This window comes from Lepidochelys kempii, chromosome 1 (genome assembly GCF_965140285.1).
Source record: "Lepidochelys kempii isolate rLepKem1 chromosome 1, rLepKem1.hap1, whole genome shotgun sequence".
NCBI lineage: Eukaryota > Metazoa > Chordata > Testudines > Cheloniidae > Lepidochelys > Lepidochelys kempii.
Genome location: NC_136380.1, coordinates 117,833,076 through 117,858,685, shown reverse-complemented (window position 1 = coordinate 117,858,685; position 25,610 = coordinate 117,833,076). Strand labels below are relative to the sequence as shown.

The 25,610-nt window shown below is 41.0% G+C and overlaps 1 protein-coding gene across 1 annotated transcript in view; it reads left to right on the top strand.

Moving 5' to 3' along the window:
- The window catches only part of LOC140914239 (interleukin-1 receptor-like 2), a 54,662-nt gene extending 29,783 nt beyond the window's left edge, over nucleotides 1-24,879 (top strand). The window contains exons 7-13 of the mRNA XM_078853800.1: nucleotides 1,909-2,071; nucleotides 8,279-8,344; nucleotides 12,213-12,336; nucleotides 14,409-14,545; nucleotides 15,221-15,364; nucleotides 17,493-17,660; nucleotides 21,837-24,879. Of these exons, the coding sequence (XP_078709926.1) occupies nucleotides 1,909-2,071; nucleotides 8,279-8,344; nucleotides 12,213-12,336; nucleotides 14,409-14,545; nucleotides 15,221-15,364; nucleotides 17,493-17,660; nucleotides 21,837-22,225 (1,191 nt within the window). The 3' untranslated portion in view covers nucleotides 22,226-24,879. The remainder of the gene's footprint in view (nucleotides 1-1,908; nucleotides 2,072-8,278; nucleotides 8,345-12,212; nucleotides 12,337-14,408; nucleotides 14,546-15,220; nucleotides 15,365-17,492; nucleotides 17,661-21,836) is intronic.
- Nucleotides 24,880-25,610: the final 731 nt, after the last annotated feature.

Genomic DNA, 25,610 nt, shown 5'->3' with positions numbered 1-25,610 from the left:
CCCCTGTGGCTGTGCGGAGCTCACTGCAGAATCAGACCCTAAATGAGTACCTGCTATGCACAAATGACTAAAATTCTGCCTATGGTGTATTAGGAGGAAAATAGGGAAAAAAAACCCTCGGTGATGTTTTAGTTTTAACTGGGGCTGTCAAGTGATTAAAAAAGTTAATTGTGATTTAATCACATTGTTAATCAAAGAATAACATTTATTTAAATATTTTTGGATGTTTTCTACATTTTCAAATATATTGATTTTAATTACACAGAATACAAAGTGTACAGTGCTCACTTTATATTTTTTATTACAAATGTTTGCACTGTAAAAACCAAAAGAAATAGTATTTTTCAATTCACCTAATACAAGTACTGTAGTGCAATCTCTTTATCTTGAAAGTTGAACTTACAAATGTAGATTTTTTTTGTTACACAACTGCACTCAAAAACAAAACAAATGTAAAACTTCAAAGCCTACAAGTCCACTCAGTTCTACTTCTTATTCAGCCAATCGCTAAGACAAACAAGTTTGTTTACACTTACAGGAGATAATGCTGCCCTTTTCTTATTTACAATGTTACCAGAAAGTGAGAACAGACATTTATTTGCATGGCAGTTTTGTAGCTGGCATTGCAAGGTATTTACGTGCCAGATGTGCTAAAGAGTCATAGTCCCTTCATACTTCAACCACCATTCCAGGGGACATGCGTCCATGCTGATGACTGGTTCTGCTTGATAACAATCCAAAGCAGTGTGGACCGATGTATGTTCATTTTCATTGTCTGAGTCAGATGCCTCCAGCAGAAGGTTTATTTTTCCTTTTTGGTGGTTTGGGTTTTGTAGTTTCCGCATCGGAGTGTTGCTCTTTTAAAACTTCTGAAAGCACTTCTGATTCTTAAACCTTGGGTTGAGTGCTGTAGCTATCTTTAGAAGTATCACATTGGTACCTTCTTTGCATTTTGTCAAATCTGCAGTGAAAGTGTTCTTAAAATGAACAACATGTTCTGGGTCATCATCCGAGACTGCTATAACGTGAAATATGTGCAGAATGCATGTAAAACAGAGCAGGAGACATACAGTTCTCCCCACAAGGAGTTCAGTCACAAATTTAATTAACCACATTATTATTTTTAATGAGCATCATCAGCATAGAAGCAGTCCTCTGGAATGGTGGCTGAAACATGAAGGGACATACAAATGTTTAGAGTATCTGGCACGTAAATATCTTGCAATGCTGGCTACAAAAGTGCCATGCAAATAAATATCTGTTCTCAATTTCTGGTAACATTGTAAATAAGAAGAGGGCAGCATTATCTCCTGTAAGTGTAAACAATCTTGTTTGTCTTAGCAATTGGCTGAACAAGAAGTAGGACTGAGTGGACTTGTAGACTTTGAAGTTTTACATTTGTTTAGTTTTTGAGTGCAGTTGTGTAACAAAAAAATCTACATTTGTAAGTTCAACTTTCATGACAAAGAGATTACACTATGTACTTGTTTGAGGTGAACTGAAAAATACTATTTCTTTTGTTGATAATTTTTACGATGCAAATATTTGTAATAAAAATAATATACACTTTGATTTCAATTACAACACAGAATACAATATATATGAAAATGTAGAGAAACATCCAAAATATTTAATAAATTTTAATTGGTAGTCTATTGTTTAACAGTGCAATTAAAACTGCAATTGTGATTAATTTTTTTAATCTCGATTAATTTTTTTGAGTTAATTGCATGAGTTAACTGTGATTAATCGAAAACCCTAGTTTCAACATAAAATTCATATTGAACCTAACTGGTGAAATTACCTTGCCCCATTCCATGGGAAGGAATATTTGAATTGGATATTTTTGGAGTACTGTATTCTTATTCTCTGTCTGTGATTTAACAGAGCACTTTCTGTTGTGTTTAGGAATGTAATCTGATTGACAATGAAAGATTTCTAAATTGGAATGATGATCTCATAATAATTAGTGCGAATGTAAATGATTCAGGAAATTACGTATGCAAAATGACATATAATTATATGGGAAAAGAATATAATATTTCACGAAACATTTATGTAACTGTTATAGGTAAGTCTTGTTTTTATTCTTCAGTGCATTTGTAGAGTTCAATGTTACTTTTTTTTGCAAATCCAGAAGTTTTGGTCAATTCATCGGTTAGTGTGAATTCAAAGGAATACCAAATTTGACCACTAAGATAATCGTTTGTTAGTAATTCTTATATAACTTTAAGGGAGAGCTAGAAGACTGAAAAACACTATTAATATTATTTTTGTTTGTTTGTATTACAATAAAATAAATAGAGACTCCAGTCAGGATTTAGGGTCCAGTTGTGTTAGGAGCTGTACAAACACACAGGAAAACACAGGCCTTGTCTGGATTAGTTTACAATATAAGGGCCTGTTCTAAACTGGGGATGGATGTACTGGTGTAACAGCACTGGTACTATATATGGAAGGTTTCAGAGTAGCAGCCGTGTTAGTCTGTATTCGCAAAAAGAAAAGGAGGACTTGTGGCACCTTAGAGACTAACCAATTTATTTGAGCATAAGCTTTCGTGAGCTACAGCTTACTTCATCGGGTGCATCCATGATGATACATAGGATGCATCCGATGAAGTGAGCTGTAGCTCACGAAAGCTTATGCTCAAATAAATTGGTTAGTCTCTAAGGTGCCACAAGTCCTCCTTTTCTTTTTATATATTGAAGCAAACTCCAGGGGGAATGCACTTCCCTGATGTAAAATGAGGCTTGCACTAGTGTGACTTCCCATGATTTGAAACTGGGAGCATTTGTATTGGTGCACGGCACTAATGCAAACCCCCCAGCGCAAGCTATTTTACACTGGTAAAGTGCATCTACGCTGAGGGCTTGCATCAGTGCAGCTGCACCAGTACGAATACTCTCAACACAGACAGGTCCTGATTTTAAGACCGGATGTGACAGTTGGGTTTAAGAAACAGTTGGAGGAAGGAAAATTGCAACAGGGATAAGATCTGGTGGTCTAGCTAGTGCTCAATTTGATTGGCTAAATAATCCCCAGCTGAGGAGAGGAAAAGACTCTAAAGCCATCTTCCCACTCCCTTGATTCTGGGGATGAAAAAGCCCCTGTCCCAGGTGACCACTCCACCATGTACTCTGGCCCCACCTTTCCCTTGCCCAGGTGCTGCCCGCACAGAGTAAGGTGGGAGTGCATGGTGCAGAGTTAGCTTTGCCAGTTTTATACCAGGGCAATTTCTAACTGCTCTTTAAGAGCAGATTTTGGGCTGCCTTGGCCCTCAAAGCAGCACGAATGACCAAGATAGCAGCTGAAGATCTGGCCGGATGAGTTAGATTCATTTTTCTGTATGATCCCCTTTTCCTACTTTGCTGATTTGTGTTTTTATTTTTCCCCTTCTTAAAATTAAATACATCTTTATTCTTGTTCTTAAAACCTATTTTTGTAGCCATTACCTTTTCCACATTCTTAAAGTACTGTATTCACTGCACTTGACAGTTTTTCTAATAGTATTTAAACTGCTGCTTTCTCCAGTGTTTTCATGAGGTTATTTTTAATAATCACCACCTTTGTTTATTTACCCCTACATTTTTAAAGCTACTGCCTTTACTTATTTTGTATATTAATTTAAATAAAAAACCATAGTCAAAGTAACTCATCCTGTTACTTGGCTACTTCTCGTCCACTGCCCCTGCCAGTCACTGCTGTTTCCTAGTCAACAAAGTGTCTTTTAGGAGCACAGAATAGCCGCAGCCAATAAAAGCAGTAAGCACTGAAAGTCAGTGATTGCTGCTTGAAACCTGAATGTCCCAGGGTGTTAGCCGACGGCCAAGGATGTTTGGTGAGGTGCCAGCTATGCCCGTTTATACCATCCGTGACTTTAACCGCTAGGACGCACTGTCCCTTCGCGGCGGGCAGCCCGGGCTAGGCTGACGGATGCCCCAAGGTCCTAAACACCCGTGACTTTAACTGGTAGAGCTCAGAGCTCCTTCGCAGCGGGCAGTCAATACTGACTGACAGGTGCCCCAATGGCAGCACTAAGAGCCTCTCCACACCCGTGACTTTAACTGCTAGAGCTCAGAGCTCCTTCGCAGCGGGCAGCCAGGATTGACTGACAGGTGCCCCAAGAGTTTGCCCCGTGGAGGCGGCACAACTCAACGCTAGGCTCTTAGTACTCTCACCTAATGGCCAGGCTTTAGAGCCAAAACGGCTGAGGTTCTTTAATTGTGTTGGCTGCTTTACAGTAAACCAGAGAAAACAAGTCAGGCTTATGCATAAATGGTTACCAAAATTTATTAAGCTAGATTCTAATCATGTGGTTACAAAATTGCTAGTGCCTACTTATTTAAATGTAGAGATGTTACACACACAAACAAGTTACAAAACTGAAGCCACAATCCCAAAGAAAGAAAACAAAGTATAGAGCTCTATTTCAAAATATGTGTACACTAAAGATAGGAGATCAGGTGTGGGTGCTTCTTACCCTCCTTGCATCTCTCAATTCCAGCGGTGCCAAGCCAGGATCGGTCACTCAATTCCGCGGAAAGACGAATAAGGGACAAGGCGTAGGGACCCTCTTAGCTGCAGAAGCCTTGGGAGGCTGTCACTTATCTGACCAGCAGATAGATAGTGAAAAGCACTCAAAAATCATGGTGCTGTAGGTCCCCTACTTATACCTCTGTACTCCTTTATTCTCTTTCTCCTTTCTTATGCCAAATTGAGGCTGGTCTGTCTGGGTGACACCAGCTTTCGCAAGAGTAGTTTACACTTGCAAGGGAGAGAAACAATAAGTGTCGACTACTGGACATTTCTTTTATCAGGGTAAATATTTTCCCACCTAGGGTGTTGGTGTGTGTGCATCACGCTATTTAGTAGGGGCTAAGAGCCATGTCTGTCACAGGGCCTCTGCCTGCTGTGAGCTTAATCCTTGTATCTGTTCCCAGCGGCACATTGTAGCAGCACACCTGTGCTTTCACAGCTTCAAAGGCTGTGCTGGAATATATGTTAAGTGCCCTGTTTTGGCTTCCTCCTGTGTTTCCAGCAATGCTGGTCTGAGGGGGGGGCTGGCTGTCTGGCTACACAGGGAAGTAGAGGAACATGGTAAGGAGCAGGGATGTTGGAGGGACTATGCTGTGGATCAGGATGAAGGGGGAAGTGTATAGGGGCAGCCGGGGCATGGGGAGGGATGGGGGTGCTAAAGGGACATTGGAAGAGGAGTGCAGCTCTGTGGGTGGCTGGGGAGGGGGTGAAAGTTGGTTGGGAGAAGATGAGTATGAGAGATACTAGGTCTCTGCAGAGGGACATAATATATGTCAGCCGATAGTTACCCATGTGAATAACTCAGTGTTGACACATGTTAAAAATACACCTAGAAAGTTCCACACACAACACTTAATTAACTTTAAATTAAGGTTACCAGACTGTGCATCCGATCAACTCAAACTGCAAAAAAACAAAGAAACAAGCAGTTAGGACATTCAACCCCATATGCTCCAGTCATCAGTTGCCCTTCTGAACCTCAGCTACCTCTCTCCACCCTCACTCTGACCAATCAATGTGCATCCTTAATTCCAACCATAAATATAATGCACCATCACATGCAGATCTCAGTTTTGTAATTTCTATATAAAAATGACCGTCAGATTTAGAACAGTCATTAACACAGATCACCAACTCACATCGCTGTTCCTAAACATTATAGACAACTAATCTCACAGCCATCTTTGGCAATTTGATTCTCTCCTTTACTTCCTTACACATATCATTGCAGAGCCACACTAGAGCTACATGGAATGTAACATCTGAAAGCCACAGACAGTAACTCTGTATTAATCATCAAAACATCTGAACTTACAGGGATGAAGTTGAGGCTGCACATTGGTTCAAGGTGGAGATACGTGGCGTGTGAAAGGGAGGCTGAGAAGGGGAACTTATGAGTGGAATGTGAACTGGGTGTTTAAATGACTTAATAGCTTATTTCCTCTGGGTTTTTTTTAATGGTCAGAGTTGGTGAGAGATGCAGTCTAGCAACCTTAACTTGCTGTATTTGGTGTTTTTTCTTCTTAATATCCCCAGCTCAGGGAGTTATGAGAATGTGAGAATCTCTGCTTTTTGCACAAAAGTATGTTTCTAACACTCATGAATGCAGAGAAGAACATGAAGATGCGACCCTAATGCACCCTGAAGGTTGCCAAACCAGAAGGCAAATAAAAAGTACTCAAAATTTCTTTTTTTTTTTTTTTAAAAAATATCATTTTTAAGCCAATCTCTCAGTTATTTTGGTGCATTGCTTTTGAACACTTGGGTTGACAATTTGGTAAGACTGAGTTTACTTAATCCTTGGGGGGGGGGGGAAATATGTATAATAATGCTACTATTTGTAAAGCATTCTGGGATCCTTCAGGGCACAAAAAGACATGTAGTTACATGTGAAATAGTGAAGAGGGACATAATATGTGTCAGCTGATAGCTTTCCATGTGAATAGAGTCCTCTTATTAGCAGCCCCTCTGTTTTCAGCAAAAAGTTGCTGCTGTTAGACAATTGCCAGTAAGTGGAAGGAGGTTTGCAGGGCTGCAGCCAGGGATGGAAGCGCTGGTACGTGCTGATCCTGGGCCCCAGAATAGGCCGCAGGTAGGGCAGCCGTGGGGAAGAGGGCTGCTGCCTGGATGCTGGGGCTTTCCATAGGAAGCGAGGGCACTGGGGGCCTGACCGGTACCTCTCTGTGAGCTCTCCAGGCTGCATCCTGCCCTGGCACTGGGGGCCCAGGCTCAGCACATCCCAGCATCCCCATAAGCCGTGGAAAGCCCTGGCTGCAGCCAGATGTGCAGGACTGCAGCCAGGGAAGGAAGCACTGGGGGATGCTGAGCCTGGTCCCCTTGTTTCAGGACAAAACACAGCCTGGAGAACGCAGGGAGAGGTGCCATGCAGTGCTTGGTGCCATGCCCAGTGCTTCCTTCCCTCTCTGCAGCCCTAGAGGGAAGCTCTTGGACATACTGAGCACTAGCTGCAGACAGGTTTGTGAGGCTTCCACTCACAAAGACAGGATAGTGGGTCATTGGATGGACTGTTGGTCTGATGCAGTGTGGCCATTCTTATATTCTTCGGCAGTCTGGAAGGAGGCACTGGGACAGACCGAGCACCAGCCGCCGGTAGGTTGAGGGCCTACAGCTGGGGAAGACACATCCCAGTCCTTCCGACCGTGGCTGCAAACCTTCCTGCAGCTGTGGCTTTCCACAAAAACTGTTTTCAGTAGCTGATGTGCCTGTTGCCAGTATACAGACCAATTAACAAAATGTTTCTGCTAACCAAAAGTGGTTGTTCTCCAGGTTGTTACTAAGCAGTGTCTACTGTACTGTTATTCACACCTGGAGCACTATAGCCATAATTGTAATGCTAAAGTGAATTATAATTAACTAATGCTTTGTGGAGCCACTCTGGTCCAGGAGCTGTAGCGCTGGATTGGGTCTTCAGAGACCTGGGTTCTAATCCTGCCGCTGCTTGGCTTGGGGCAAGTTGCTTCACTTCTGTTCCTCTCTCTGCCCTATACCTGTCTTGTCTGTTTAGATCATAGAGTCTTTAGAGGAAAGGATTGTCTCTTACTATGTGCCTGTACAGTGTCTGACATGCTGGGGCCTGTGGGAATAAGAAATGTGATGGAGTGGCATAGTTTAAAGGTTTTATTAGTATAAGTTTGGGCTGACCCTGTCATCCATCACAAATTAAGCACAACTGTTTGACAAGAAAACTGTTCTGATTTTTCTACAAAACTGATATTTTTAAGGTATTTGCAAGTATTTCTGGTATTTAACTTGATGTAGTTAATCTTTTTTTTGGGGGGGGGGGGGCGGGAAGGTGGTCTGGATTAAGTAGAGAACTGTTATCCTGGACACTACAAATAAGGATGGAGCGGGGAGAGTGAAGGGTTGTTGATATTTTGGGATACTGTAACTGTTAATGTGTTTTACCTCTTCCCCTGGTTTTCTCGGTCTGTTTGTTGTTTTATGGAAGTTCTTCAGAAAGAAAAGAACAAGCAAACGCAAAACAAACATATAGAAACATACTTTCTGAAAAAGTTTGAGGTTCTTTTCATTGCAAAGGAACAGTAAGGGCTACAGGCAAAAGTTTTGTGTTCTTGTTTTGCAGTTCATCTATAAACCACTCCTGCTTGTTAGTGGTATTTCTAAACTAGTGCTGTACAAAATATCCTTGCCATTACTTTTGATTATTTCTGATAAAATTTTGTATTTATGCATGTGCTTTTGTTTTTTTTTAAATTTTTAGAGACCCCACTGAAGAAGAAAACTGAAATTCTTTATCCAAGAAACAATACAATTGAAGTGGAACTTGGTAAGAAATGGGCTCATCGCACATTATAAAAATTGAGAGTCTTTTGTCTCATTGTCAATTCATAACCCCTTTATTATGGTCCTCAGACTTCTTGAGTCTGGGAAACCTTTCCTGTATTTTCCCAAAATTCATTGAACCTCCATTTACATTATTATTATTTTATTATTATTTTTTAAAGGGGATAAAGGGGTGGTTCCTCATCTATCTCCTGTCAATCATCTTGGGATTCCTAAAAAGGCTGAGGCTCCGGCTGGACTTCTTACATGGCTGAAGTAGCAGCTGCAAAGTGGTCGATTTGATATCTTTTGACCATCCTACATAAATATTGAGTAACTTGCAGTGAAGAGGGTAAAGGGGAGGTTCAGAAAAGGGCAATGAGAAAAATTAGGGATGGGGAAAAATTCTTAGTGAAGCAAGATTGAATAGATTTTGATTGTTTACCTTAGAAAGGAGATGAACAAGAGGGGACTTGATAGACGTCTTCCCCACAAGCAAATGAAACCCCACCCTGCTCCAAGCAGAATTTTGATTCCAAAAAGGGAAAAGTGCCAGAGACTGCATGGTCTGCTTGGGACTGTACTACTGCTATTGATTTCGTGTGGAAGATGTTCAGATGCCATGTTGAGGGGCAGCAATATAAAACCCGAAGACAGATAAAAGTATATACAATAATAAATTATATCGAAGGTAGTAGCTTCTGCCCTTCTCGTCTCCTAACACAATGAGAAGTCTTTCAATTAAAGTAAAAAAGTGGCAGATGCGAAACTAAGTGCTTTTGGCACAACATGTAATTAGATTGTAGAACTTGCTGTCACAGGAAGTCTTTGAGCCCCAAATTTAGCAAGGTTCAAAAACTGTTTTGGATGTTGATAGAGAGAGCCACACTTTTTACAGTTAATGATATGATTAAGAAGAATAGCCACACTTTTTTACAGTTCATGATATGATTTATTTTGGACAGGATATTAAACCCCATGCTTCAGGGCTTTAGCCCATGTCTAACTATTAGAGATCAGGATGAGACCCAGTGTGGAGGGCAGCTTATTTCACATCTTCCTACCACAGGGTTCTTATACTTCCCTCTGAAGCATCTGGCACTAACTTTTGTCAGAGGTAGAGCACTGTACTAGATGGACCTCAGATCTGATCCAATGTGGCAATTCCTATGTTCTTAAATACTTTCTAATGAATTGGGGTGGGGGGATCTATGTCCCTTTCCCAAATGCCAGGGGCTCCCACCCTGATTCAGTGTTTCATGTTTCACCTTCCAAGGCTTGCCTTTAAAAGGGACTTGAAAAGGGGGCTGGGGAGAAAGGGTAAGTGATGTTTTTCCTGCTTTGAGAAGTCTAAACAAATCCCGGTAATATGTTTTCAAATTTAAAAATAAAAACCCGATAGAAGCTGGGACTGGACTTGATAATTGTCCAGCTCTGTTCTCTTCCTCTGAAGCATCTGTTGCTGGCCACTTTTGGAAGACAGGATACTGGGTTAGATGGACCATAGGTCTGATCCATTATGGCCATTCTTATGTTCTTAACCAAACCTGCATTTTTGTATCTTTTTAGACTGTCCAGTCGTGTCTTTCCTGTCTCTGTGTGTGTGCGTGCGGGGGGGAGGGGAATAGGAAAGAATGGAATGGGATTCGGAACCAGATTCGCTTGCAGACTGAGATGTGCGTTGTGATCTTTCTCAGCCCTTAAGTGAAGAGCTGGGGAATGTCGAAGCTTTAACAGATTTTTTTTTCCCATTAGATCTTCAAATCTTTATAGGATGTTTTACTTAAATAGATGTTAACAAAAACAAACATAACAGAGTTTTAAACAGCCTGGATAAATGCCACTCCTTTCAGGCCCTGATCCTACAAACACTTATTCACATGAGTAACTTCACACATGTTTTTACTGGATTGGGCCTTAATCAAATTTCCCATGCTTGTATTTGGAATATCATAATTCTACCAGTTTTCCAATTGTTCGTAGAGTCAGGGAAAATAAAGCAGGCAAGACTTGAATTTCTAATGTTTAAGGGTTTTCCCCCCCTTTTCTTTAAACAAACCCTCACTTCATGTCACCTTTGTCTGTTGAAAAGAAACAACAAAGGCACAAATCTATGTGTTTTCCTTTGTGGGTCACCTTTAATCCTAGAAATGGAAAAAAATGAAATGCTTATCACAAATAAAATTCAAGCAAAAATTGTATAATTAACAACAACAACAAAAAAGTCACTGCTTTTGTTGCTTCATGTCCTGTATGCTGTTTGGCTTATGAATTCTTTAGGGCAAGACCCTTTACTCCTGAGGCAGTTGTGCGCCGCTGTACATGCTCAGAATTCATGTTCCGTGCAGAGTTTTTTCCCCGCAGTAAATACATTCTGCCCAAGAAGTGCTGCAGTTCTGCCTTTTGCCTACAAGAGGCCGTTGTGGCACCAGAACAGCTGGCTGACTGGCATTAACAGCTAGCAGTCAGCTGTGTTCATTACAGCAGCCTGCTGGTGGAGCCAGAGTGGGGCATATGGGGTTGCTGGGAGGGTCATGGACTGGGGTCCAGAAGGGCTAATGGGGAGCACAGGCTGGGACTTGGGTTCAGGAGCTAGTTGGCTGACAGCATTGAGCCAGGGCCTGAATGGGAAGGGGCTCCAGCGCCATATGATGATGGGGGATAGGAGGGCTATATGGGGATGGGGGTAGATGTGCCTTACTGAAGGGGAGAGACTTGGGGTCAGCCAGGGTCTGCATGGGAGAGGTTCCCCAACTCCCTAAGAATCCCCCCACCCAAAGAAACTGTTCCATACTTTTCCCACCCACACCCAACAACCCTACGAGTTCAATCCAAGGCTCCTTTCTGCTCCCTCATCTCCTCTGTTACCCTCGACTCCCCCAAGTCTTTGCACTGCTTCTGTGGGGTGCAGAAATACAGTTCTGTGTTGTAGTTTAAATGAATTGCTCAAAGTTCTGTATTAATATGCCTATTAAGGAATCTATTTGTCAAAAAAAAAATTTTCCTGAATCTTTTTTTTTTTTGTTTTGTTATCTGTATTGTTACAGACATACTTGCTGACAGGTATTTTGAAATAAATTACCAAAAATAATTGCAACTGGTGTGTTTATACTGTGTTATTTTGACAAATAAAATGTTCAGAATTTTGCAGAATTTTAAAATATCGTGTACAGAATTTTTAGGTTCAGAATTCCCCCAGGAGTAGCCCTTGTCTTCATACTTTTGTGAAAAAGCTTTTAGTTCTCTTTTGGTGCTATACCATCCATAATAAAAAGTGGTTCTGGAATTCTACTTTCAACAAATATGATGTTTTGTCTTCTACAATAAGAGTCTGTCCAGCACACTTCAAGAAAATGTTTGCAGGATAAAGAGCAACTGATTTTGTCCTAGTGATCTGCTGATCTGGACCAAATGTAAAAAATGACAAGGGTTGTGATATATTTAAACCTCTCCTAATTGTTGTGGATGGAAGAGTTTTGTATTCGTTCTTTTATGAATTTTCTACTTTGACCTTTTCAAGCTTCGCACTGAAGCCATAAACCTGAGAGAACATTATTTCATCCATAGATGTGTCAAATTTAAGAAGCAATTATGGTCATTTTGTTCAAAATAGAATTAACATATTTATTCTCTGGAGGGATTAATTTACTGGGCTCTTTATAATTTGCTAGGTTAGCGCTTGTAAAACAGCTGATGGTCTGACAAGGGATCTTCATAATTCTGCAAACTCCCTCCTTCGTTCTGTCAGATTACTCTTTAGATGTTTACTGGCGTTGGTTGCTAATGTTTCCCATGTTCCTTTACATGAGTGGATCTCATGACTTTGCAGAGTAAACGATATCTCATGGCCATTTTCTAATGCTATTTTTCAGGGTCCAGTGTTATCGTGGACTGCAACGTATCAAGTTTTAAAGATAGCTCAGTTGGTATATCCTGGAAAGTCAATAATACTTTAGTCAATTTTTTGTTTATGGGGAGAGTTCAAGAGGGAAATCAGTAAGTATACTTGCATATAAAAATGCATATCAGTTGATCACTGACTGCAATGTATGACAATACCCTTAGTGTTTGTAATGCCTTTCTTTGCTTCCCAGGAGGGATCCTAATTCTGTGTTTCTTAGAGACCAATTTGGACAACTAGTATCCTACTAAACTTCAATGGAGTCTAGGAGAAAAAATAACATGGATACTTCGGAACATATTGCTTTACAAAAAAATCTGTTCACTGGGCAAGGCACCACTCAGGGGCTATAACCCCCAAGCATCACCAGTCTGCATTGGTTCTCCCCCTTCCCCCAAAGAAAAATATTCCTGAAAATTAAGCGTATGAGCTACTGAAGCAAATCTGTCCAACAGCTGCATATGGAAACCTCATGTGCTTTTTAGAAAGTAGAATACTAGCAGTTTTGCCAACCCTGATAGGTCAAAAATCATGAGTTAGGTTCTCCAAAATAGCAAAATTGTCTCAAAAAATCATGAGATTTATAAACATAGATTTGGGGTTCTTTCTATTTGCCTTTTGGTTTTTGGGGTGCACTTGGGTCAGATTTTTAAGCTTTTCTCTTCAACTATGAGGGCTAGAAATGTTTTCTTTTTAAATGAAGACTGAGATTCTCAAGAAATTATTCAGTTACATGAGCTGAGGCTTTCAGAAAAATGCCAAATATCATGAGACTTTGTAATAAAATCGTAGAAATTATAGGGTAGGGAAGGGACCTTGAGAGGTCATCTAGTGCAGCCCCCCTTGCTGATGGAGGACCTAGATCAGTGGTGGGCAGCCTGCGGGCCACACGAGGCCCATCAGGGTAAACCGCTGGTGGGCTGCCAGACAGTTTGCTTACATTTGCACGGCCACCTGCAGCTCCCAGTGGCTGCGGTTTGCTGTTCCTGGCCAACAGGAGGTGCGGGTGGCTGTGCAAACGTAAATAATCTATCTGGTGGCCTGCCAGCGGGATTACCCTGACAGGCCACATGCGGTCCGCAGGTTGCCCACCACTAACCTAGACCATCCCAGACAGGTGTTTGTCTAATCTGTTGTTAACATCCTCCAATGATGGGGATTCCACAACCTCCCTTGGTACTCTATTCCAGTACTTACCTAATATACAAATAGAAGGTTTTCCTACTATCTAACCTCAATCTCCTTTGCTGAAGATTAAGCCAATTACTACCTATCGTAGCTTCAGCGGGCAAGGGGTACAATTGCTCAGCATCCCCTTTGTAACAGCCCTGACTGTGTTTTGAAGACTGCTACCAGATCCCACCTCAGTCTTACTTTCTCAAGACTAAACATATCCCGGTGTTTTTTTAACCTTTCTTCATCGGCCGTGTTTTCTAAACCTTTTATTGTTTTTTGTGGGCTTTCTTCAAATTGTCCACATCTTTCTCAAAGTGTGGCTCCCCAAACTGGATACAGTATTCCAGCTGAGGCCTCCCCAGTGCCAAGTAGAGTGGAACAATTAGCTCCTGTCACTTACATACAACACTCGTGTTGATGCACCCTGGAATATTAGCCTTTTTTGCAACTGCATCACATTGTTGGCTCATACTCAATTATGTTTACTGCTTTCCCTTTATCCACTTTGTCAGTAACCTTGTCAAAGAAGGAAATTAGGTTGGTTTGGTGTGGTTTGTTCTTGACAAATCCAAGTTGGCTATTACTTATCACTGTCTTATCCTCTATATGCTTACAAATCGATTGTTTGAAATATTAGAGTTGGCAGCACTGTCATAGAATTGCCTCATGTCTTTCTCACTGGGCAATGATAGCATGAATAAGATTCTTACATGTATGTAAATCTAGTCTATTTTGATTGAGAGCTCCTAGTGCTATCTCATTATGTGTCTACACATGAGGCCATGCTCTTGACTGGAGCTGCGAGGTACATCTATAATTCAGATAATTTATAATCATAGACTCCAGATATCTGTCTGTTTTGAAAAGATTCAGGCACATTTCAGACATGTCTGAAGATAAAATATAACCATTGTCCTGTTTTGTTTTCAAATGAAGAAACCTGCCTAATGCCACTTTTATTATTTTAATTATTCACTACCTTTTTGGATAGAGAAGATTCTTTTCCCGATGGGTACTTATTCTCTACAGTGACACTCAGCATCACAGAAGTGAAGCAGGAGGATTATGGACGTCAGTTTGTGTGTCATGCCGGTGAAGTTGCAGCCTACATTGCATTAAGACAGTCAGGTCAGGCCTTCAGTCTTAATAATGTTCTGAACTGCTCTTGTAGTCAGGACTTAATTTAAAAAAGAGATGAGGGGAACACTTTGAAAAGGGACAGACAAAGGGTGTGTGAAAATTTGGGATAATGGGCAGGAAAGAGGCTATAAAATCATTGTAAATCGTGGAGTAGCTTAATTAATGTCAAAGGAGTTACTATAGATTTACTGATCGGATTATTCACCAAAACATCAGCGGTAAGGCAGATGGAGTAGAATACATAAGGAAAAGCAAATTCTGAATTTGCACCAGACATCTGGTTCTGAAAGTGGTGCTTCTCCAGCCAGAGAACCAAGCGTTCTGTGTTTCCATGTGTCCAGTCAAGACAGCATAAATTTCAAGTATTGAATACCTTCAATGAACTGCTTACAAACAAGCTGTAGAACTAGAATTATTTGTCATCAATTATTTGGAATAATGAATACATTCAAGAAAATCACAATCAGTTTGCAGATAATTCATGAACAGAAAAAGAGGAGAGAGATGTCAGATTTTTGTTATCAATTATTCACAGTTATAACTGTCTTTAGGCAGCTTAAAAGGGCTCTAATTTCAGAATTCTACACAATTTTGTTTGAATGTTCCTAACTTGACCAGTGCTACCACTTCAATATATTACATATTTTTCCTTTGCTGATGTAGTTCGAAATTTTCAAGGATACTTGACTGGAGGACTCCTTGCACCAGTGTTTGTAATAGTTGTTGTCATATTAATCTACAAGTATTTCAAGGTTGACATTGTGCTCTGGTATCGAAAATCCTGTCGTCCTTTTCTGAGTAAAGAAGGTAGGTGTGTATAGCCATGTAGCTAATGTACATGGCATAGAATCCCAGGATTCATTAAGAATTCTTAAGTGAATAAGAAGCTATATTTATTTTGTGTAGCCTTTTTAAGGGGGAGCAGATGCAGGAAATGTCCCTGAATGAGCAAGCTTGTTTGGAATTTCCGTCTGTGTGTTGTGTTGTGTTTGCAATATGGATGATGAAAAGATTGAGTACCAGATTTTTAAAAGGGCTTCTACTCAGTGTCCTTTTTTGCAGACACAGTCTTTTCCAATGTATTTTACACACAGTCAGTTAAGAGTGCAAATCCTCTCTTTTAGATGCTGAAGTACTTCAGTATGGCCATCTTAGGCCTGGGCTACACTGCGGGGGAGGTGGTTCGAACTAAGATACGCAACTTCAGCTATGCTGTTTGCCTAGCTGAATTCAGAGTATCTTATTTCAACTTACCTGGCCGTCCTCACGGCGGCAAGTCGACCACGGTGGCTCCCTGATCTACGCCGCTTACTCCTCCTGCCAAGGTGGTGTACAGGCGTCAATTCGGGGATTGATTTATTGCGTCTAGACGAGACGTGATAAATCGATCCCCGATAGATCGAGCCGGCAGGTAGTGAAGACGTACCCTTAGTGGTGTCATTTTTATTTGTATTGTGATAGTACCGAGAAGCCCAGAGACCTCTTGTGCTAGGCTCTGTACAAACATATAGCAAAATGATGATCATCTCTGCACTGAATAGTTTACAGTTTAAGACTCCATAGACAACAGGTGGATATGATGAACAGTGAAGGGGAACACAAGGTACCAATGGAATGATACTGGTTAGCATGATAAGCAGTGGTCACAGAACACCGCTATTCTAATCATTGTCCAGTGTAAGTATCATAACAGAGATGGAGGGGTTTGAAGGAGGGCAATGCAGTACTTTTGTAGATATTGATATGGCTCTCCTATGAGGCATAAGGACAGGCTGGGAGAAAGTGTGCTTGTTGGAAAACATTATAATTTTAACTGTAAGATGTGAAACTACGATTCGCTGAAGGTGGAAAAAAAATATGGGTGCAGTCTTTGAAAGTGCAAAATGTGCTCCAACAAAAAAGGAAGTCTGCTATTTTAAAATCTGGGCTTAGATGCACTTTGAACAGAGGGTGTGAAATGCCTTATATATGTAAGCTATCAGACGTTGGCTCGTGTAGGTAGAAAAGCAGATATGTAAATCTGCTAGAAACATAAACCTGAAAAAAGGTTTATCTGCTCTCTGCTTTGCAGGGAAACTCTTTCTAACTGCGAGACATGCATACTACAGAATACTTATATCTGCAGAGCAGGTCTTGTAATGAAAGGCTGATGTCACCAAGAGCTACTGCTGCAAGAGCTACATTGACAAGGTGACAATGTGATAAGGTAGTTTATTGCTCAGTGTTAAAACAGAAATCAGGGTAGTTCTCAACCTTTCCAGATGACTGTTCCACTTTCAGGGGTCTGATTTGTCTTGCATACCCCACGTTTCACCTCAGTTAAAAACTCTGGCTTCGGCTTCAGCACCGCATGGTAGGGCTTGAGCTTCGGCTTTCTGCCCTGGGCCCCAGTGAGTCTAACGCTGGCTCGGGAGACCCCATTGAAATGAACTCCCAGTTTGAGGATCGCTGATATAGTATATAGAGCAGTATAAACAAGTCCTTGTCTGTATGAAATTTTAGTTTGTACTGACTTAGCTAGTGCTTTTTTATGTAGCCTGTTGTTAAACTAGGCAAATATCTAGATGAGTTGATGTACCCCCTGGAAGACCTCTGAGTACTCTCAGGGATGCACATACCCCTGGTTGAGAACCACTGTGCTAAGGCAGCAGTGAAGAACTTCTAGCCAGCCCTGCAACTCTTAGTATTTTTCATTCTAGATAGGTAGTAAATTTGGGCAATTTTTAAATTTGCCTGAATAATTAAATGCAATTATGGTGGTATTTTTTGCAGCATTTAACAAAGATTACTTTATTATTAACCTGTGGTTATTTGTATGTTCTATTCAAACAATTAACTCATGCAATAAAGTTTAAAATAGAAAAGGGGGGAAAATATTCTTCTTCCTTTAAAGTAATTTTTGTCTTACAAATCTCACTGCTTCTGTCTTGTTCAGTTTCAGATGGGAAGATCTATGATGCATATGTATTTTATCCAAAAATCAACAAAGTAGATTGCATCTACCCACCAGATAACTTTGTGCTAACGCTGCTTCCTGAGGTCTTAGAGAGACAGTGTGGATATAATCTGTTTATACTTGGAAGAGATGATCTACCAGGAAAAGGTAAAATGAAAAATCATGGTATTCTCTCACTGCCTTTAAAGTAGAACTGGGTGAGTTTTTTCATCATTCTCTTTAAATACTAGAGCAGGGTAGGAAAGTTTTACATCACTGTGGTCCCATGGATCACATCATGACGCAGAGGCAGGAGATTAAGGCAACAATTTTTATAATAGTAATTTCCGAAATATGGATGCTCTGAAATATTTTAAATTGGAACTAGGTTGGAATGGAACTACTAGTGGGAGGAGAGGCGGCCACTTGGCAACAAAACCCAATGTGTCTCCAAGCTGAACTTCAGTAGAGAGAGGTCAAGGGAAGAGAACAGCTTGCCTAAAGGTTTTGGATACTACACCTAGAAAGGGGAAGGTTCAGGGTTCCTCTCCCAAGCAAAATTCATGCAATACTTCACACCCAATCTTCTCTTAATTCCTGCTTCAGGTTAAGTATTGGCAGCATTCCCCATAGTCCCTGAATTCTCAGTGCTTCAAGAAGGGCTGGTTCTAGCACTGTGTCCTATGTGTGACTGACCAAAAGCATTGGTCCTGGCAGGATATACTCTTCTATCTGATTCTTGTATTGGTTTCATATTTTTGTTATCCCATCTCTGGTTTTCTCTCTCTCTCCAATGTTTTTTGTCCTGTTGTCCCTCCTCTGCAGTCTTCCCCTGATCCCTCATTTCCTTTCATTTCAGATTTGATTTTCCTTTCTCTCTTTATTTCCTCTTCCCCCATCTCATGTTTCCCTTTCATTTTTTCATCTCCTCCATGGATCCTTCAGTTGCACCGTTTTGTTTGTAGGGGGAACTTCATTGCTGGCCCCACTTGCCCCACAATACAGACAAACCCTTGAAATTTTGGGTATCTTTGCCTCTTTCTGAGAATGTTCAGTGAAGTTTGCTTCCACTTACCCTTTTCACCTTTCCCTGTGACATACTCCACCTTTTCCCCATACCCTGTAGATAACATGAGACTGCTGCTGCTTGTGCTCCCATGTGATGGGCTTTACACATCTCCCACTAGGTGGCACTCTGCTCCTAAATCTCTCTGCAATATGTCTGTGGGCAGAGTTCGGAACAGAGTGTTTTTGGCATCATAGGAGCAACTCTTTCTTGTTCCACTTTTCCTAGTCTTAAAGGTAAGAGCAGTGCTCTGGGAGGGAGGAAAGGCTAATCTGCTAGTGATCTCAGAGAGGGCAAGAGATCTGGTATGATATAGAACATCAAGAAGTTGATTGGTTTTAGTACAATAAAACCTAACCAGTTGGTACTGGATGTTTGTTCTTTCTAATACTTCTGCACTATCCCATTTGCTTACTATAGAAAAGACATTTTTTCACTGTTAACATGTTCTTATTTTGTACTGTATATTTACATTTATATTAAAACATCAGAATAAAAAATTGCTTCTGAGGTAATTGATTTTGAAATATGGCTATAAAGCAAAATGGATTTTTTTTGTTACTAGTTATAATTGTAGAATTCATATTTCTGAAAGAAATCTTTAAATAGAGAGAATTTGTTTTTAGTAACATTTTTAATTGATTTTCATCTGGGGTAGTGAAAAGTAGCAATAAACATTATTCTTTGAGTGCTGGCCCCTATGTGTATTCCACTGTGGATATGCATTCACTCAATGCACCTGGAGCCAGAGAACTTCGAAAGCAGTGTCTGTTGGTCCACACACACATGCCCCGAGGCTTACCTCGTGCCTCTGACTGAGGAGGTAAAGGCAAGGCGGACCGACTGCGTCTCAGCTCAGAATCTCTAGAGTCCAAAGCTTTGGCTTTCTCTTTTATTTATTAATAGATATCTGTCAATAGTTTTTATAGTTCTAGAATTTTAAAGTTTTTATCTGATAGTTTTAATGTTTTCTGGTTATTTAGTCAGTCTCTCCCGACCTGGAGGGCACCCCATCACCCCCCCAATTTGGGTACTGGACTATGCCCAGAACTCTGGGCTTCAAAATTTGTGCTTCCTCCCTGCAATCCTTCTCAGTCAGTGACGACCACCAATGCTACATGTGCTGCCTTGGGGGAGTCCACATCATGGCAAGGGCAGGAACTTTGCCACAGGAAGCACCTAATGGAAAATGCCATGAGGCAGCAATCAGACGTATGCTGGGGGTGGGGGAGTCCCCCAGCCCGGATCAGCCTGATTCTGAAAAGAGTGCACCTCCTGCCATGAAGTCTGACTCAGGAGCAAAGAAGTCTATCCCCACAGATCCCTTGATGGGGTCTTGTTGGGAGAGTAGGGAGCATTCTCATGAGCATTAGGCTAAGTCCTTTTCCAAATCCTCTTTGAAGAAGTCAGATTCAGCCCTGTCTAAACCGAGCAAGTCTATAAGCTCAGCCCTAGAAAACCTAGTAAGTCCTATGTCTTAGAGCTATGACAAGGAAACCTACAAGTCTAGGGCTCCGTTGGCACCAGATCGCAATCTGTCACCTGCAGACCACTAAGTCCAACATCTCCCTACTCCCACACACCTTTTGGGGTTGTTTAGCACTCTTTTTCAACAGCTGGAGTACAGTGGATAAATGGGTGCTGAACATCATCCATTCTGTCTGTACGATAGAGTTTATGTCCCTTCCCCCTCCAAAACTTCCTTCCTCACCCCCTCTTGGGGGCCACTCTCATGATAAGATTCTCAAAGTGGAATCCCTCTTTCAGTGGGAAGTGATAGAGAAGGTTGCTCTTTAGTACCAAGGGTGGGGGTTTTACTTGACATACTGGGGTCAGACTATATCCTCTCAAAGAATCCCAAAATGGATCTCTGACTGTTTAATTCCCCCCCACACACACACATAGGGTAAGAGCTCATTCCACAAGAGTGCAAGCAGCATCTCTGGCATCGCTTCAAGAGATGCTGCTACTTTATACCTGCAAAGCAGTTACAAGGAGCTCCATCCACGTTTGTGAGACACTATGCCTTGGTACAGGACTCCTCTGCCGATACATCTTTTGGAATCACAATCCTTCATTTGGCTCTGCCATCTACAACCTCTCACCCTCCTCCTATCTGAGTACTGCGTGTCAGTCACCCACAGTGAACGCCCATAGGGACCAGCACTTGAAGAGAAAGTTACTTACCTTTTAGTAACTGGAAATTCTTCAAGATGTGTAGTCCTATCTGTATTCCTCTACCTGTCCTCCTTCCCCTCTGCTTTGGATCTTCTGTGATTTGCGGTGGAGAAGCAGGGCCATCCCTAGCTATTCTGGGACCCTATGCAGCCCCCCCATAGGGGGGGCGGTGGTTGTGGGGCCCCAGTCCTCCGCTTGGGGGAGGAGGGCCTGGCACCAGGCCTCTGCGGGGAGGCAAGGCTGGCTTGGGGGGCAGGTGGGATCCGCCCCCCCAGCACTCACCGGCAGCACGGCTGGGTCCAGGTCGCTGCACTTCCCGCCGCTGGTGAGTGCAGGCCCAGCCCTGCTGCAGAATCCTCAGGGGAGTGGGGGTGGAGCGGGGAGGCGGAGCAGGGGTGGGGCCATGGGGAAGAGGTGGAGCAGGGGCTGGAGCAGCACGCAGCTGCGCAGGGCACCAGGAAATTTCCTGGTGCCCTATGCAGCTGCTTACTTTGCGTATGGGTAAGGACGGCCCTGTGGAGAAGGAACTGGAGAAGCAGTTGGTCCACCCCGCCCTTTATCTCCTCGGTCGGTGGCACAAGGTGAGCCACGGCACATGTGCGGACCAGCGGACACTGCTTTCAAAATTCTCCAGCTCTGGATGCATGCAAAATATGCGTATCCACAGTAGAATACAGATAGGGGCCGCACATCTTAAAGAGCCTTCAGTTACTATAAGGTAAGTAAGTTTGCATGGATTAAAAACAAAAACAAAAAAATCAGCTGTATCATTAAAGTGTGGCCTAGAGTGCACATCTAAAAATGTTACCAGCATAGCTATGTTGGTAAGGTGGATGGTTTTCTTGCCACCAAAAACCTCTCTAATGTTGACACAATTATATGTGTATAAAAGTGTGTGTGTAGCTTATTTTGCTTCTCTACTGGAATATGCTATGCTGGCATAGACACTTTATACCAGTATAACTGTGTATATATTAGAGGGGTTTTGCCACTTTAATTATGCTGACATAAGAAAAAGTAAATATCTATTTTTAATGGGGGGAGAGCGATTCTTTTGTATGAGCTAAAAGTTAATCAGTCATTCTGTGTGTCTTTTACAGCTGTGGTCAGTGTTGTTGATGAAACCATTAAACAAAGCAGAAGGCTTATAATTGTATTAGTACCAGAATCATCAAGTTGCAGTTTATTAGAGGATATCTTCGAACAGCAACTGGTTGTGTACAATGCTCTTGTCCAGGATGGAATTAAAGTTATTCTGATTGAGCTAGATAAAATAAAGAACTATACGAACATGCCAGAATCAATCAAATACATTAAACAAAAGCATGGTGCCATCAGATGGAAAGGGGACTTCACAGAAAAATCCTATTCAGCAAATACAAAATTTTGGAAAAATGTCAGATACCAAATGCCATCCAGATGTCCAACTTCTTCAGAACTACACTTGCTGCCAACAACCTTGAACAGCTTTCAAACCACAGAAAGATGAGGCATATGTCACTTTAATGGCTCTGGGCAGCTCCATTTCTAATGCTGTTTTAATGGATTTTATTAGAATGCTGATTGTGTACATGGTAAATGGATGATTTCACTTAAAGCCTTTCAGGATTGCATTCACAGGTTAGAGAAAACTAATTAATTATCATTCCACTGTGCAGAGCTAGCCAGCAGGACACACAGTAGTATTCCTTCAATGTTATATTAATGACAATATTAGAATGATGACATCAGAAAAGAAGCCCCAAACACAGCAGAAGAAATAAGCTTTTGAAAGGACACTTTTCAGACCCTTTTTGAACAGTGTGTTTCTAGGAAAAAAACTGAATTAAAGCAGATTAAGTATAATGAACATTCAGGTATCTTTTATGTTAACTGGGTCCAGATTTATATTCTGAGTTTTATTAGTGATATATTATGTCTTTATCCTAGGTGATACAATTGCAGTAGTTAGAAGTGTAGTTCATTAATCTGTTCTTTATCACTAACTTATTCAGTCCACCCAGGTTAGACCCTCTTCACCCTGCCACCAAGCACGATCAGACATTGCCATGCGTATCCTGCAAAAGCTCATCTTACTCTGAATTGTAGATCTTCAAGTCCCAACAAATACGTTTTTAGATGAATCTGAACAGTTTGAAAGATGGAGGCAGTTCAGTTGAAAGATGCCACGGTGATTAGTTTTTAAGCATAATGTTACTGAACATACTTTAAATGATCTGGAAGAGGGGCAAAGGATTAAACAGCTGTAAAATGTTAAATTACTTCACCGATAATACTAATTTGGGGTACGAGGCAAGCACGAAGGAGAACAAAGTAAACGTATGAAGGCTGGAAATCCATGCGTAAAATGATACAACCTAATCCAATGAGATTCACTAGAAGCATTACAAAATGTACTGTACCGAACAGTCAGTGACCTGGCAGAAGGACAGCCTTGGTGATCGAATAAGTCTCTTCCATCTCCCAACATCTAAGAATTGATGAGAAGTGATAGCAGTGTGTTTAATATTGGTCAGATATAAATATTAAGTTAATGGGGCAAGTGCGGGGTTTTTTTTTGTTTGTTTTTAAGAAAATATATGCCATAGTTGCAGCTGATCTTTAATACATTTCCAGTACTGTTTTGGGTCAATTTTTGAAGCAAACTGCAGGGATTTGATGGTATAATTTCCTCTTGCATAAATTAGAAAGACTGCTAAAGCCTTTTACAGTTTTGTGGAAAATATAAGCTTTTTGAAGCAGCTGTGTATTGTTAACCATATGAGACTGATGTTGAACCGGACTATCACACAGAGGCTGCTGGCCAGGAGAGGTGTGGCAAGTTTTAGAAATGATACCTTTTTGAGAAAAGGAGGCAAGATTTTCATTGATCTTTCCTGGCACAGCAGAGGATTTAATGTTTGCAGGTTGTAATAGAGTTGTCTGTGTATAGTTATCCAAGTGTTCTGACTACAACTGCTAAGAAATTAGTCTGCCCTGGAGAGGACCACAAGAGCTTGGGATATGTTTAAGATACAGGGATTTACAACAACAATCTAGTCAATGTATCAGCTTTCACTGGATTACAAGTGGAAGGAAATTTCGTATTTTTGTAAATGATAGGAAAAAATCATGTTCTTGAAATGAAGAGTAGAGTTGCAAAGTGCACATTGGTCATGTGAGAAATGACAACCTGTAGGGCGGGCCAGGGAAAACTGGTAAAATTTGGGAGATCAAATATCGAATATCTAAATTTATGGATACTACACTGACCTGTGGATCTACCGGTTGTCTTCTAAATTAACCAGAAAAGGTTATTTCACTCTGAAACTAATGCTTAAGGCCCCATGATTATAATGGGACTACTTGCAAAAACAGTTAAGCATGTGTAAGTGCTTGCTTGCCTAGGGGCCTGTGACAAGGAGGACTCTCAATGCAGATAGAAGTTGGCTATGTAAAAGAAGGGCTCTGACTCTTGACATTAAATCTGTAATTGGTTTGAAATTAACAAATCCAGCTCCTAGAAGTATTGACTCTACATATATGAATCTTCACAGAAGACAGTGCATTGACTGCAGGATCAATTCTTTTGTAATACTGCTTAATAAAGTAACTTGCTCAGGGTCTGATAAGTATGGTTTGTATACTAGGAAGTGCAGCAATACGTTTTTGTAATTGGCTGTGATCAAAGGTTGGTTAGGGGAAATATGAACTTTGTGTGCTCTCAGGTTCAGCAACAAAAGGAAGGAATTATATCACTGAGTCAAAGAACTGTGCTTATAAATGTTCAGTGTCTATATTTTACATATGGTAAATTGTATTTGTATCAGTCAATGAAATCAGTCTCTCTCTCTCTAATGTACATATTTTTAAGATAATTAGAAAAATGTAATAAAACCTCCGGACTATTGTTTGAATAGAATGGGAATGGTGGTGCTATCAGAAGAAATATTTTCCATCTATAGCATTGCGCAATTGGATATGTTTATTTTGAGGTTTTCTCCGAGCCTCAGGTACTGACCTCTGCTTGAGGTAGAATAGCAGTGCAACCAAATCATCAGCCTGGTCTAGTATTACAAGTTATGTTTCTGTGTTTTAGTCACTTTCTTTATGTAACCATTTGGTTTAAACAGGTGCAAATATTTTTTACTCAGTAAAACTCTAAGAATGTGATCAAAAGTACATGCTTGTTTTTTTTTTACTTGCATTTACCTGTTCTCATTAGAAATGTGCTAAAATAATAGTGTGTGTTTAGTGCATCATACACAGGTACATAATAGAATAATTTTTACAAGGTAAAGTTGTCTTTTTGAAACTTTGTATCTCTGACTAATTGTGGCCCTGATCCTGTGATGAAATGCGTACAGTTGGACTCAGACTTTACTGGGGCTCTGCATAGGCATAAAGCCTTGCTTGCAGGGATAGTATTGCAGGATTGGGGCCTATTGTGCCTCTCTTGTATTTCTTTAGACCCATGTAGCCTAGGAATATGATTAGTCTAACAACTAAGAGGTATCTGTAATATGGTGTTCCAGAAGTCTTAATTTTTTTCCAGACACATGAAGATTTGAGTTCAATACTGACCTTACATTAAAAATAAGAGAGTACAGATTTTCTTTATTCACGTTTTGATTGTAGGGGGAGGAAGTGGGGGGAGTTGGTGTGTGTGTTCACTTGAGGCCAATGTGGAGAAGTTTTGATTTTAATATAGAACACTTCATTCCACTTACTGAACTTAGTTAATCAATATGATCTAGTGGACTGCGAGACTTGGACTCCTGACTTCTGAATTTGGCACTGCCCTGCTTTGAGGCACAGCCATAGACAAGCTATTCTGGGTGAAATCCTGGACCTATTGAAATCAATGGGAGTTTTGCCCTTGACTTAAATGGGGT